The sequence below is a fragment of the Cavia porcellus genome, unplaced genomic scaffold (genome assembly GCF_034190915.1).
Source record: "Cavia porcellus strain 051 isolate PalLab524CR breed Dunkin Hartley unplaced genomic scaffold, mCavPor4.1 scaffold_27, whole genome shotgun sequence".
Classification (NCBI taxonomy): domain Eukaryota; kingdom Metazoa; phylum Chordata; class Mammalia; order Rodentia; family Caviidae; genus Cavia; species Cavia porcellus.
This window is the reverse complement of record NW_026947510.1, coordinates 10,462,857-10,478,645: the sequence shown is the minus strand read 5'-3', so window position 1 is coordinate 10,478,645 and position 15,789 is coordinate 10,462,857. Positions and strand designations below refer to the sequence as shown.

At 34.2% G+C, this 15,789-nt stretch overlaps 1 protein-coding gene across 5 annotated transcripts in view; it reads left to right on the top strand.

Annotated features, from left to right (window-relative positions):
* Trdmt1 (tRNA aspartic acid methyltransferase 1) overlaps window positions 1-15,311 on the top strand; it is a 40,688-nt gene extending 25,377 nt beyond the window's left edge. For 3 of the 5 annotated variants that reach the window (XM_003462765.5, XM_063237877.1, XM_063237878.1), the window contains 6 exons: window positions 641-710; window positions 1,641-1,724; window positions 3,484-3,827; window positions 5,834-5,891; window positions 6,908-7,037; window positions 12,972-15,311. In XM_003462765.5, the coding sequence (XP_003462813.3) occupies window positions 641-710; window positions 1,641-1,724; window positions 3,484-3,827; window positions 5,834-5,891; window positions 6,908-7,037; window positions 12,972-13,072 (787 nt within the window). In that variant the 3' untranslated portion in view covers window positions 13,073-15,311. Of the gene's footprint in view, window positions 1-640; window positions 711-1,640; window positions 1,725-3,483; window positions 3,828-5,833; window positions 5,899-6,907; window positions 7,039-12,971 lie in introns of those variants that run through there. The other 2 variants (XM_013144550.3, XM_013144553.3) reach the window with 2 other exon arrangements.
* Window positions 15,312-15,789: the final 478 nt, after the last annotated feature.

Here is a 15,789-nt window from a genome sequence, read left to right as displayed (position 1 = left end):
CTTTACATACTAATGTTGATTTTGAGTAATCAGGTAAAGTATTATAAAGGTTTTGTTATATTGAGTCTGTCCCATTTGCTATGCTTTTAGTGGGAATTGTATTTCTCAATTTTAGTCACTTATATGGGTATCTATTTCTTTTGAAGTAGCAATGTGTTCAGTTAGAATTGGGTCTAGTTATATGTGGGCATTTATTTCCCTCCAGTTTCATGCATGAAATAGCTGTGCATTGCAATTCTGCCAGACAGCAGCCCTTGTGGGGAGAAGGCACCCAGCCAAGTTCCTGATTTACCTGCTGCTGCTGGTAGTAACAGTGTTTCCTTTGGATTTGTTGCCACGAAGATGCACCTTCAGTTTGTATAGCAAATTCATAAGTAGAATAATTTGAACTTTCATCAGTTTGAGTGTGTTAGATGACTGCTTTATTTACTTGTAAGAAAGAATTATCTGTATCTTTTTAATGAAAGGTGATTTCTCAAGTATTGAACTTAGCAAAGGCTTGTGATTGTCTTTCTAAAAAACTGAGTGCACTTACAGTTATCACTTACAGTGTACAGTTCTATGTACATTATTTTATGTGAATCCCACTTCTAAATAGAGTAAAGCTTTTCTTTTCTTTTTTTTTTTTTTTTCTTCTTAGAGACCTATTGATAGAAACAATAGAAAATTGTGGCTTTCGGTACCAAGAATTTCTATTATCTCCAACCTCTGTAAGTAATACACTTATAATTTAAAGAATTTTTTTTTCTTAGTGGGAATTTGATCAATAAACAAAATGGTTCTATATTCAATAATATTTTATGTAAATTCTGAAGTTAGTGCAGATTTGAGTCTTTCTAAAGAATGTAGTAAATGCATGTAGATTTATTTAAACTTATGTGATGAAAAAATGTATACTTTGAAGCTCATAAAAGATACATTTTCCTTTGGAAAATAAATGATAACATGTTGCATATTTTGAAAATACATGTAGTTTTGCATTTCCAAAGTATGTGTGCTGTGTTCAGTAGTGCTTTCAGAGAAAACCAAGATAAAAAATAATTTTCTAATTGCTCTTTGTGTGACATATCATGAAATTGCAAACATTCTGTTCATGTTAAGAAATCGAACTAATTGGTTATGTTATTTGACAGATTTTTATTTTGCAAGTGTCACTATTTTTTTGTCATTATTCTTTTTAGTTCTTGTCATTCTGAACCACATTATATATTTACTTTCCCAGAAATAAAAAGAAAACTCACTTTAAAAAATAGATATATAATATTGGGCATGGGTGGTCATGTCTGTAATCCCAGCACTTGGGAGGCTGAGGCAGGAGGACTGCTGAGAGTTTGAAGCCAGTATGGGTTGCGTAGTGACTTCAATACCAGCCTGAAATACATAGTGAGACCCTGTCTGATAGGGAAAAAAAAAAGATATTTGGTAAAATGCCTCTATGTGATCATTGTTTTACCAATGAAAAATAAAATGACAGTTACTCAGAAACATAATTCATCAGATTTGATCTTCATACAGCAGGTTAACAGGGGCAGAATTTACTCTGGCAGAAGCTAGATGTGCACTGTACAGGTTTTGTTTCCACTGTGAGTACAAGCTCGTTCAGTGCTGGATAATGCTGAATCTCTCTGCTTTTCCGGCAGCTGGGCATTCCCAATTCAAGGCTCCGGTATTTCCTTATTGCAAAACTTCAGTCAGAGCCATTACCTTTCCAAGCCCCAGGCCAGGTATTACTCTTATTGTTATTATTGTGATTTATTTGTTGTAAATGTGTCTCAGCCTGCTAATACATTTTCAAGAACTGCTTTCTGTAGGGCTCTTAAGTGTTGTGTAGACTCTATAGTCTTGGACCATGCCTATGTCCATCTCCAGGGCCCCCTCCCTTGCCATATGCCACTTTCACTGTCTGAAACTAACCAAAACCAAAGCAAAATACACAAAAGTGTCTTTATCAGAGAAAAATAAATTAAAAGTAAGAAAAAAAAGAAAAACCTTACCATCAATGTTGGTGATTTATCTTTTGACCATTGATTATTTTGCATTTATCATTTTTGTTCCTCAGTTGAAGCAGTTGGGTTTTGTTTTCTTTTCTTTTTCTTCCTTTTTTTTTTATTTCTTTTTGTTGTTTGGTATCAGAATCAAACTTACAACCTCACTGCTGACAGGCAGGTGCTGTGCCACTGAGCTATATCCCTGCCCCTGTTGGTTATTTTTGAGAAAATATATTAACTTGGGGGCTGGGAATTTAACTCAGCGGCATAAGCACCTGCCTTGCAAGCAGGCGGTTGTGAGTTTGATCCCCAGTACCGGTAAAAAAAAGAAAAAAGAAAATATATTAACTTAAAAATGGTTTAAAAGTACTTTAACACATTGGTCACATTTTCTTTAAAGCCAGTACTATTTAGCTTAATGGATTAGAATGTAGAAATAATTTGTAAAAGAATACAGTGTTCAATTAGAACAGGTAAAATTCTATATGAGCACTTTTTTATGCTTCTGTCAAAAATGGAAATGGTTTAACAGTTTCTTTGATTCTGTGAAGCTCTCCATAGTCATCACCAGTATGCCTTGAATGCTCAAAAAACAAGTCCTGCAGAGCATGGTAGTGCACGCCTGCAAGCCCAGCACTTAGGAAGGCTGATGCAGGAGGATCGCAAGTTCTGTGAGTCCTGTCTTGATGCTTAGCAAAACACCATCTCAAATAAGAAATGGAAAAGGATCAAAGATGTAGCTTAGTGATAGAGCACCCTTGGGTTCAATCCCCCAGAAACAACAACAACAAAAAAACCCAAAGTGTAACAAAACAAAACAAAAAACCCAAGTCTTTCTAATAGGAAAGCAGTTGTCATTTGAATCTTCTGTAATTACTATACTAGTGTGTCTACCTTGTCCCAATCATTTCAAAAATAATATGTAACATATGTATATTGACAAAGACTTAAATCATTAAAAATTCCCAAGATAGGTTTTGTTTTTATAAAATGGAACTTCACACGTGGTTATGAGTTTTCCAGAGAAAAGTTTTGCTTATGGGATTCATGAGCAGAAATAACCATTCACAGTGAAAAGTACTACTATTTTTAGTTACTAGTTTTCTTTTAGATCATGAATGTTTGTTTTTCTTTTTTAATAAAGGAGTATGACAAACTTTGATCCAAGACATTTTTTAGAAACGTTAATGTGGTTTTTAAACTTCTTTTCCAAATATTGTACTATATCTATATTTAATATGCTTTCTGTTGCTTTGTTGTTTTTATTAATTAATAGAAAAAATAGTAATTCTATATTATCTCTTGCTTAATGACTCTATTAAACTGTGTGATTAATAACTTGTCAAACACAAGAAAACCATAATTTCTATCTTTTTAATTGTAACCCTATGAAAGCAAATTGATTCTTTTTTTCATAATGTTTCCTAGATGTTATTATTGTCTTTGGTGCTAAGTAAAACTTTTGACATTTTGTGTACTTTTTACTTAATGCCAGGTACTGATGGATTTTCCCAAAATTGAATCTGAACATCCACAAAAATATGCAATAGATGCAGAAAATAGAAATAATGTAAAGAAAATTGAACCTAATACTTGCTTTGATAGAAACCCACAGTGTTCTGGCAAAGATACCATTCTTTTTAAGCTTGAAACTGCGGAAGAAATTGACAGGAAACATCAACAGAACAATGATCTCACTGTGCAAATGCTGAAAGATTTTCTTGAAGATGAAGTTGACATGAATCTGTACATTTTACCACCAAAGTCATTGCTGCGATATGCTCTTTTATTAGACATTGTTAAACCCACCTGCAGAAGGTCCACATGCTTTACCAAAGGGTAGGTTTTCAAGAGACTCCATTTGTGTTGCATCCATAACAAGCAGGGTTTTTTGTAGCTATTGGCTCTTATAGTTTTTAAAATAATGAACTTTGTATAAAATGTTTCTGCTGGGGTGATTTTTTTTGCTCATCATTTCTTACTTCATGTTCCATTAAAACACAAGTTTCCTTCTGGCAGGACATTATGTGCATCTCCACAAAAATGTTCATACAGGTCCACTTTTTTGGTGACCTTCATAAATATGCAGTTTACAAATTTCTATAGCTCCTGAACAACTTCCAGGTTTTTATTACCTCTTTTCTATGATGCATCAAGCCTCAAAGAGTTTATGTCCATTTTCATGAGAAGTTTGTAAGAAGAAATTAAATTTTAATCTAAAAATTGAACCATCTGGGGGTACTTTAGGATAAATTTTATTTAACTTTTTTCATTTTGAGTAAGTACAGTAATACCATGGTTCAAAATTCAAAAGATACCAAGATTATAAGACTCCTTTCTACTTTTGTCTCTTGGCCATCTACTATATCTCCACACCTGCAGTGCATGATATCAGTTTGCTTTATCACCTTCCAGAAGTGTTATTTGTGAGAATTTAAGCATGCATGTATTTTCCCCTACTTTAAGTTAATGGTGGCTTACTGTATATTGTATTATGTGCCCTTTCTTTCACTGTAAATTGAATATTTCACTGTAAATTGGATATTGGATCATACATGCAGGTTTTTTTTGAATGGTATAAGTATGTAATCCTTTTTTTTACTGATTACCAATTGATAAACATTTAGAGTGCTCCATTTGGGGTCATTCTGTGAATGTTTAATAAGTTTTTTCCTCAATTTTTAAAACCTAAAATAAAGGGAAAAATTAGGCTTTTTCAGAAAAATCCTGCCAAAGATCCCATTTTGTGAATGCCACTGACTGTGTTTAGTAGGTATTGGTATGATGTGACAGTTGCAGCCTTCTCCTCTTACCTACCTTTCTTACCTACTAGCTCGCTTTCTAGACACTGTGCCCTGATACAACAGTACAGACTCTTTGTTGTACTCTGCCCTGTACTTCATTCAAGTTACCGTAAGACTTCACTCAGCTGTTGCCTATTACCAAGTCCAAAGAGGTTCTGTTTAGGACTCTCATAAAATCAGACTTATCAATTTTGTAATAAAAAGCAACCTTTAGATTCTTTCATAATTATAAAGATGGTAAAAAAATAAACCTTACTGTATAAGTCTGTTTTGCTATAGAAATGTGTGTATCTATTCACACATATTCATACTTGTGATATATTTGAAAAGTTATTTTCCCAGTTATGACTTTTTTCTAAAATATACCTTTGTTCACTTTGCAAAATAATAACAATGGTAATATGTTGAAAGTCAGTTTAACAAATAATATTTGAGAAAGAAAATGATATTAGAAAAAAAATACTAATTCATTTTATCTCTGAAGTGTTTTATACTTTTTATAGTTTTTATAAGGTGGCTTAGTTCTTGTTGAAAATGACAGAAAGTACATACTGAATTAAATGAGAGGCGGACCCCAGCTCAGTAGGACCATGTTTGAGTAGCATTACCGAGTAGGGCTTTGGGATCCTGAAAAGACGTGATAGGTCAGGCATTATTAAAAACAGCCACAGTATGTTTTCAACTATACAGCGATTGTTTTAATGTGGCAGGGATGCCAGTATTGAATAACCTTTGGGTAGAAGGTGTAGTCTGTTCTGATGAGCATGATAGAAATAACGTTGCAAAAATGGTAATAGTAATTCAGTAGTGTTTATACAACCCCAAAAAACTATGCCGTGTTAACTCCGAGTTTAAATAGAATTATCTTATGTCTTTTTGTTAGTAATTTTTCAACTGCAAGTATATTTTTGTGGGATTTCAGTCTGTATATTTCAGAAGGAAACAGCTGTCAAGGTTAAGTCACTACAGAAATATATATGATATGAAGTTTAGCATTAACAATTCCTTACATACTGCCTAATACTCACGTTAATTTTCTAGTTATGGAAGTTACGTGGAAGGGACAGGATCTGTATTACAGACTGCAGAGGATGTGCAGGTACCATGTATGTTTTAAAACTGAAAGTTTTAGAAAACATGAACAACAGTTCATTTGAAAATGTGACTTTTACATATTCAACTGAGAGTGAATATGTTATTCATTTTTGTATATATTCATACATAGTTTCTTTACTGCAGAACTATTCTTTTTCTTGTCATGTATGCCCTTATACCTAGGGAATATTTTATTTTTGCTTTCCTTTCTTATTCTTATATGTTACATTTCCTTTTATTTGATAAATAGTAAATTGAAATTTAGCTTACAGTAGCTAATATTCTAAAATTTTGCATAAACATCTGAGTATTGGTGTTTTCCTTTGTAACATCTACCATAAAACTCTTTTACAGAAAAAAATTTATAATAGCAATGCATTTTATTCTTTAGTTGTAAACTCTGCGTGGTATCATCATTGAAATCAAGCCTGAAATATAGCAAATTTATATATTGTTGAATAATTATAAAAGCACATTGTTTTTTATATTGATTCAAACTGTTACCTATTAATAAGATTTACTCATGGTAAAAATTTTGTCATAGATCAGTGAAGATCTGGGCTTGAGAAATTGTATTTAATAGTATTTAGCAGTATTTTATTAAAGTATCTTAATTGGGTGAAATTGTATAAATGACATGTCTTAATGATCTTGTTAGAATTGTAAAATTGTTACTTTGTCAGTTGACATAATTTCCTTTGCCTCCCTCACTGCATTTATGTTATATTGTTATTTATTGGTTATAGTCTCATGACTTCATTTTAAGGAATTCAAAATGATGGATGCACTAAAAAGTGTCTTAATCTGTTTACTGTTAGCCTTTTTTTCTTTTTCAAAGCTTATAATGTGATTTTTAAGCCACTTACATAGTTTTTTGCACAAAAACATTTTCCCTGTGTGTTTTGCTTCTATGTGTCACAGCAGACTTTATGTCCGTTACTTTTTAAGTGTTCTCACTGTTGGAAAACTTAGCAAATCTAGTTGCACAGTGCTTTCTCATGCTCTTGTGTTTTCTTATAGATTGAGGCTATCTACAAATCCCTTACCAATTTGCCACAAGAAGAACAGATAGCAAAGTTGTCGATGCTTAAACTTCGCTATTTCACTCCTAAAGAAATAGCAAATCTCCTTGGATTTCCTCCAGAGTTCGGTATGTGGGATCCATATAGACCTCATTTTTTACCTATTAAGGCTCTGAAAATTCCCTTAGAGACGCTTATGTGTATTTAGCCTGCCTAGACAGATGGGTTCCGGAAACCTTTGCTGTCCCTGGTGCCACTCTGGGCATTTTCCCTCCCTCTTTGCTTGTTTCCTAAAAATGAGCTTCAGTCTGTTCCTTTCTGACTCTGACCCTAACTCTAGCGGCGGTCAGTGGTTTGCCTCGGTAATAGTGGCAAACAGGCAGTTCCTTACCTGAACATGTTTGCTGTTAAGGTCCCCTTTCAACTTATCTTCTTACTTCTGGAGGCCTGGTCTTAGTAACCAACACTAGATCTTATGAAAGAACGCCTTTTATTGACTTTTTCAATGAAGAAATATAAAAAGCAGTTTAGTTGAGGCATTGGGATGGGAGATGTTTGTATTTATTTTCCTCTGCAAAAATACATTGTTATTAGTTATGTGCCTTTATCTTTCCCTGTAAGAGTTGACTGAGATAGAGAAGGTAGAGAAGTCTAGGCAAGGAGGGAGACTCTGGAGTACAGATTAGAGGGTCTTTGCAGAGTGTTTAAGAACAGTGCTGTGAGTAAGCACCTGCCTGGCAAGCACAAGGTCCTGAGTGAGTTTGATCTCCTGTACAAAAAAAAAAAAATGCTGTGTGCTGTAAGGACACCCTTGCTCTGAAAAAATGACCTTACCAACCTGCTTCCAGCACTAAAGAATGGGAAATATGCTTTTGAGAATTCTGACTGGAAATTTGAATGTAGAAAAGCAAAACTTCATTAAGGCCATGCTGTTGTAATATTAATATAGCATTATTTTTGAAGTAAAAATGGATGAAACAGATCCTATTTCAGTTCTAAATAATGGATTTACAGGTGAGACCTTGGGACATAACCTTTTGGGGCAAAACTGCCCATACAATTTAACTATTCTCTTAGTAATGATTCTCTAAACACAGTGATAGCAACCAATTTATTTTCCACTTCTTCACACACGCCCCTCTTGGGTGATCTCATTCACTGTGAAATACAGAGAATGTCACTATATTTAAGAAAATATATTTTGTTGCCTTAGTTTATGTCACAAAGCAAGTGAGAACATCACAAAAGAAAGAAAGAGCTGAGACTTGGACTCAAGAATTCTAATTTGCAGTTTGTTTTCCTTGTCACTATTTTTCTTTTGTGAACAATCAATCTCACTTAAATGCAGATGAAGGAGAGATTAGCTAATAAAAATGAATTCCTAAGTTTTATCACTGTGCTTGTTTTATTCCAGAAATGGTAGTCACTTTGGCAATACTTAAACTTGGTAAGGGGCACAGGCAGCACCTAGGGTTAGATCGAGTTTGAACCCTGGCAGCACCTTAATCTCTGCTTGCCGTAGTTTACTTGCTACCTATAGCATTTACTTCACGGGGTTGTTCTGATAAATAAGTTGGTACATTTTAAAAGCTTGCACAATAATGAGGTGATAAAAATTTATGTTGGCTTTTATTTTTAAATGACACTTTATAATCTTTACTTTATTAATTTTTTTCACTATTTTTAAGTGTTAGGATGGTAAAATGGAACTTTTGAAACTTCTCTGACTATAAAATATTTTTAAAGACCCTTTTAAACTACCTCATCTTTTAAATGTGTGATATATTTTTGTAGACAGCGTAGCACTGAGCAGCACCGTGGCACAGCTGTCCTTCACATGTGTCCCCAAAACAATTGATTTGGGCTCTGAAACAGGCATTGTTTGAGTTGTTTGTCCACTGGCAAGGATGAATTTGCATTGATATTCTGTATATTTTGTCCTGATTTTTTGTGACTGATAGCAAAGAGTTCATGAAGAGGCTGATTTTGCAAGACAGGAACACTAACCTGTACTTACTGTTTGAAAGCTGTTATCCTGAACATGTTAATTCCTATTTCTTTGCTTTTTAGCAAATTCCTATTTCTTTATTGTTTTTCAAAGTCACCCTTGAAAAGCTGGGCATAGTGGCACACTCCTATAATCCCAGCACTTGGGAGGCTGAGGCAGGAGAATTATTTGCAAGTTCAAGACCAGCCTGGGCTACAAAGTGAGCCCAAGGCCAGCCTGAACTGCATAGCAAGAACCTGTCTCAAAAAGACAAAAACAAAAACAGAAAAACAAAATCACCCTTGAACTTAAGCAATTATGTGTTTAGACTTTATTACCTACATATAAGAACATACAGATACACATGCATAATTTTTACAGATTTGGTTTGTTCACAAAGCTTTTGTCTCTTTAAATGTAGTATTATTATGAAAGGTTGCCTCTGAAATATTATTTTATTTTATTAGTACTTGTTCGTAGTATCTGGAGTTTATTTCATCTTAGGGACTAGGTGCATGTGCTTAACATATCCTGATTATTTTTATTGCCCTGCGCGTCTCTACCTACCTCCTTCTCTGTGTCTAGATTACTTTTCCCCATTTGCATTACTATTGTTATACTTCTTAAATTCATGTTTACAACATATTATGATTATATTCATTGTGGATATTTGGAACATATGTGTGACAGATCCTTAATCTTTTTATGTCCCTTTCTTTCTCTCTCCCCTTACCCCTTGGTCTCTTATAAAAGATCTATCTTCTTACTCCTTTATCAGTACTTTTGTTTTAATACCAAGAACCCACTGGCCACCATCAGGGCCATTAGCTAGCATGGTCTGGGAAAACTATCAGGCCGTGCCCCTGTGAACCTGCCAGCCATCACTGGGACTGGTAGCCAGCACAGGCCAGGAGAAGCAAATAGCCAATCACCTGCAAAGTGGCCGCCATCAGAGGAGTCTCGACGTAGCCACACGTGTCTCGAGAAGCTTGCCTTGCACCCCACAGCCTCTCTGGGAAGCTAGGTTAGGAGAAACCCAGGAGCCTGGCCCATTCCCCTACACTGCAGATGGGCAGCCAATGTGGAAATGCCTGGGATCCCACAACCAGGTTGTCTGGAGGAACCTAGGAAAATGTCAACATAAAGAAGCAAAGGCAATCTCAGACCTTCAGTCCACATAGAAGAAGTCTAGGAGACAGACATGGAATAAATTGGAAGTCATGCACCTGAAATTTCTGAAAGGATACTAACTGAAATAAAAAAAAAAAAAACAATTCCATGAGGTTGTAAAAGTAATCATACCAGAAATAATATCTCAGATAAAAGAAGAAATGACAAACATAATGAAAGAATTGCTGAGCATATCTAGACATAGATTTTTTTAAAAAAAGAGGAGCAAGGAAAATGATAGAAACCTTAAATGAACAATATAGGAAAAAATTGCAATGCATGAAACAGATTCAAAGAAGTTCCAGGAAATTAAAAACTCCATTGGAAGCTGAAAAAAAAACACTTTTTCTGTAAAGAAACTGAAGAGAGACTTTCAGTCCTTGAAGAGAAGATTGCAGCTAGCAATTGTGATAGGAAAGATCTCCTAAAAATACAAGGCAGGCTCACATGAGTTTGATCTCCAGTACAAACAAAACAATACAAAACAAAAATATTTTAAAAACCCCACAAAGCACCAGGAAATAATTCAGCAGCTACAAGATGATGCAAAGAAAAATAATTTAAGATTTATAGGTGTCATCAAAAAAGCAGGTATCAACACAAATGATATAAAAAGATCATATACAGAAGCAGTAGCAGAAAACTTCCCAAGCATGGGAAAGGACCAGACATACAGATGAATGAGGCGTATAGTCCTCCAACTAGCCATATCCAAAATAAATCTATACCCAGACATATAATCAAGCTCCCAGAAGTTCAGCACAAGAACAGAATATTAAAGGCTGTTAGAGAAAAGAAACAGATCACCTATAAAAGGAAAACCCACCAGAATCATGGCAGATTTCTCAGCACAACTCATCAAGTCAAGAAGACTTTGGAGTGAAATGTGTCAAGTTTTGAAAGGAAACAACTTCCACCCCAGATTGATATACCCTGTAAAACAATCTTTTAAAAATAATAGAGAAATAAGATACTTCCATGAAAAAGAACAACTAAAGGAATTCATGACCACCAAACCAATCCTTCAAAGAGTGCAGAAGGATATTCTAGGGATGGATAAAGATGACCACAGCTCCAGGAACAGCAGCAGAGGGAGATCACTGAGCAGGACAGGCAACAGAATGAAGGAGGAAATTAGGGAGGCCAATAGCAGGAGGATAGCATGGCAGAGATGAGCTAGTGCATGTTGGTTGCAACCATATATATAAATGCACTCAATTCACAGAGAAAAAGAAACACACGCAGAGTGAATCAGAAGATCAGATCCATCAATACTCTGTATACAAGAAACACATCTGGCTCAAAAGGAAGTTCATGCACTAAAGGTCAGAGAGAAGACAATGCTCCATGGGACTGGGACCAAAAATAAAGAAACAGGGGCAACTTGCCCATCAATCACAGAATGGATAATAAAAGATATGATATTTGTATACAATGTAAAGCTACTCAGGTATAAAGGGTAATCTTGAGGTTCTTGTAGGTAAATGGGTGCAGCTTGTGATCATGCTCTTGGGTGAAGTGGTTCAGACTTACATGGCTGAACATCGTGTTGGTTCCCTAGTATAAAAACCTGGAGTTACAATTTGAAAATAGCAAGAAGCACAATGGTAACCACTTTTGATCACCTGGTATTCTATTTTTACATCATGTGCTATGCCCAACCTTCTGTTCTGACTCTGTTTTGCTTAGTCACATTTGGCTTTATTCTCTTAGAAAAAAGTAATAAGAATCGTGAGAGTAGTAAAACCCTAAAAGTCTAATTGTTACTGTAAAAAAGAAAGGAAAGTAAGGTGGACTAAGGGATATAACCGCAGGTATGTTCGAGTGTGTAGGGTGGAAAACCATATAACTGAGCTTTTGTTGGATCATTGAATGGAACTGTCTCCAATTTCACTGTATGAATGTACACTTTATATGCTTTAATTTAGTAATATGGACAACTGTTTCTGGGAAGATAATATATAACCTATTAACTGGTGATTTCGTACTGTATATTTTTTTTTCTTGAAATACTGTATTATTTGTACCTTTTTACTGCATTGTTTTTTTATGTCCTTTCTTTTTTTCTCTCTCTCTTTAAATAAAAAAAAAATGTGCCAAACAAAAGAAGCGAGACATAAAGTGCAGTAATATATTACATGGTTCCATTTGTATGAAATGTTCGGAATAGACAAATTCATGAATTAATGGTTAGGAGCCAAAAGGGAAAATTAAGCCATCTATTAATGGGTACTGGGCTTCTTTTTTGAAGTAACACAAGTGTTCTAGAAGTTATGGAGATGCCAAAAACATTTCATCTAGTCTAAAAATCACTGAATTCTATACTTTAAAGGATGAATTTTATGGGATGTCAATTGTATTTCAATAAATGACTTAAAAAATGGGAGCTATCGCTTTTTCTGTAGTGCACTCATATATAGATTTCCAGGATTTCTGTGGGTGTATGTGTATACATGTGTGTACATGTGTGTGCATTGGCCATAATTTGATGATATATGATATGATATGATATGATAATGTTTCATTGTGTGGGCAATATAATATAGTGGTATATTTTGGCTCCAAATTTTCATTTATTAATAAAACTTAATGGAAACCTTAGTAATTTAAAGTTACATGTTACTTAACAATACATTCTGAGTAATATGTCCTCAGGTCATCCCATTATTGTGTGAACATCACAGAATGTATTTACACAAACTCAAGACCACTACAACATTATTAGATGATACAATCTTGGGTAACCTCTTTCATACATGTGGTCTGTTGTTGACTTAAGTGTCATTGGACAGTGCATGACTACTTCTGAAATGACCTTATGATTTTACTAAAGGATACATCCTTTTGTTTGTGGAAGTTACTATTATAAATGATTATATTATACATTGTTACCTTCCTTTTCTAGGATTTCCTAAGAAGATAACCATGAAGCAGTGTTACCGTCTACTGGGAAATAGTCTCAACGTTCATGTAGTAGCTAAACTAATCAAAATCCTGTGTGAATAATTCTGAAATATTTCTGAAACATGGCTGTGGTATTTCTTCATCTCCAGATAATAATTGTGAAATTCTATGTTGAATTAACTCTGATGAAATTCAAATAAAATATTTTAATTTTTCTTTAATAAGAAATTTATTTCATCACAAAATGTCGTTTTATTAAATTTATATTTCTGTGTTTTTATAAAGTGAAAGTTACTGTTTTTGTCTCATAGAAAATATATTTTCATATGAAACTTAAATACATGTGAAATATCTTTATATGTATTGTGGTATAAACAAATTTAAGAAAATTCAAATATTAATGTCCACATGAATATTTTATAAAGTATCATAGGCTGTAACATAATGAACCTTTGAAATATGCAGTGTATTTTCATACATTAATTTAAGGAGTTGTCTTATGAATCTTACAATTTTAGTTTTTGTTATATAGTTACTCTTAAAATGCTCATTTTTATTCTAGCCTGTTTTACTTAATCCTTTAAGTGTTGTTTATCATGAGCAAATGCATGTAACATTTTAAACCAATTATCATCATTTAACCTACAACAGTCTAAAGAATGTATTAGAAAAACACTCCTAAATTCTTATCTCTCCATCAGGTGACCTCAGAAAATGTAGATGTGTCCTATTTCATTATCTTTTCTTTTTTTTTTTTTATTTAAAAGGAAAAAGAGAAAAAAACAGAATAAAACAAAACAGTGTAAGGGTACAAGTAATACAGAACTACAGAAAAAAAAAACAGTAAGATATCACCAGTTAATAGATTACACACTATCATCTTTGAAACGGTGATTCAGTTCACAGGATCAAAGCATATGAAGTGAACATTCAAAGAGTGAGACTTCATTATCTTTTCTTCAGTCTCCATTTGAAGGTTCTTTATCTGTATGTATGTACTTTGCGAGTATCAGAACTTGGTTTTGCTTTCTTTGTCCAATTTTGAGTTATATTTTCCATTACATTCTAAGGAATATAGTGTATCATTCAGATTTTAGAGAGGAAATTATCTCCTGACCCCATTCTATATGGTGCTAATTCTTACTTCATTATTATACTGACATGCACTGCAAACTTTTGTAATGTTTAACATTCTCCATCTCTCCTTGTCAAAAGAGGTTTTTCTTTTTACTTTTTGAACTGGAGTCTGGCTGTGTAGTTGAGGTCAGCCTTAAATTCGCTGTATTGACCTTGCAGTGGACCTCCTGCCTCAGTCTCTGGAGTGGTAGACTTATAGGCAGGTGCCACCATGCCTGGCATAAGACATTTTGGAATTAGGGTTTCTAAGCAGACTGAGTCTTTTATCATCTATCCCTATGGTGTTGATTTCAGTTGCAAGAGGAGGTGACGAGAAATGAAAAGACACAAGGCTAGAAATTATAACAATATTTTAATTCATATTTTGTACTTGAAGAACAATCATTCCTGTGTGGATAAACTGGAATGCTACATATTGCTGGTGGGAACATAAAATAGAACAGCTGCGATATAAAACAATTATATAAAATAGCTTCTTCAAAAAGTTAAGTGTAGACTTACACAACCCAGCAATTCTCCTGGGTACACACCCAAAAGAATAGAAAACAAGGACTGGAACAGATATGTTTACATGCGTGTCTGCAATAGCATCATTCACAAATGCCAAAAGGTAGAAGTAACCCAGTGTCCATCCCTTCAGTGGATGAAAGGACAAATAAAGTGTGGTGCGTACATATAATGGAATAGCATTTGGCATTGAAAAGGAGGGAATTGTAACACAGGCCATGACCTGTAAGCATTGGTACATTTTATGTTAAATGAATGAATTTAAGTAAAAATACTGTATGTGTAATTCCATTATATATATAATCTAGGAGACTCAAGTTCATAGGGACTGTAAGGATTATGGTTACCAAAGATTAGGAGGAAGGATGATTGGGAGTTAGTGTTAATGGGTACAGAGTTTCTATTTTAGCTGACAAAAGTTGTGAAACAATGTAATAGCAAGCCTAATGCACATCTTAATGAAAATGTATTTACCAGTGTTGCTTGATAACCAGATGTACATATAAATATGTAATTTGGAAAATGTCATTATATTGAATGCTACATGGTAACATGGTAATGAATGTACATAAAATTTGCACTGGAAATTCTGTTTTTTTAATATTTGTACTTATACGTTATTCAACATTTTGGAAAATATGCCCTGTGGTTTTCAAGAGAACTATATAATTAAATGTTTGCCATTCATAACAGTAAATTTCTTTTATTCTCCTTTTTTACATCACCCTTGCTCTTTTAAAGAGATTGTTAGATGGGACTGGGGGGTTTAGCTCAGTGGCTTAAATGCTTGCCTGGCAAGGTGGTGAGTTCAATCCCCAGTACCACCAAAAAAAAATTTATTTTTAGAATATACCAAGGTAGTTATTACCTTGTCTCATAAGTTTAGTATGTTTTAGAGACCACAAGCCAGTTAATGAAAATTACTGAAGGGAAACAAAATGAATTACTCTGGAATGTGATTTTTAAGAGGAGTGGGCAGTCATCATAGGAGCTACAGCCTAACTGTGTTTAGCGGCAGGCCATACAGCCAAATGGCAGAGCGGGCCTTGGATTAAATCAGACCTACACACCGGGTGGTGCCTTGCTCACTGGAAGCAAGAGAATACCTCTGACAAGCAGCTTGCTCTTTCTCAACAGCCAGAGCCTTTTAAAGAGACAGAACCAGTTATGAAATT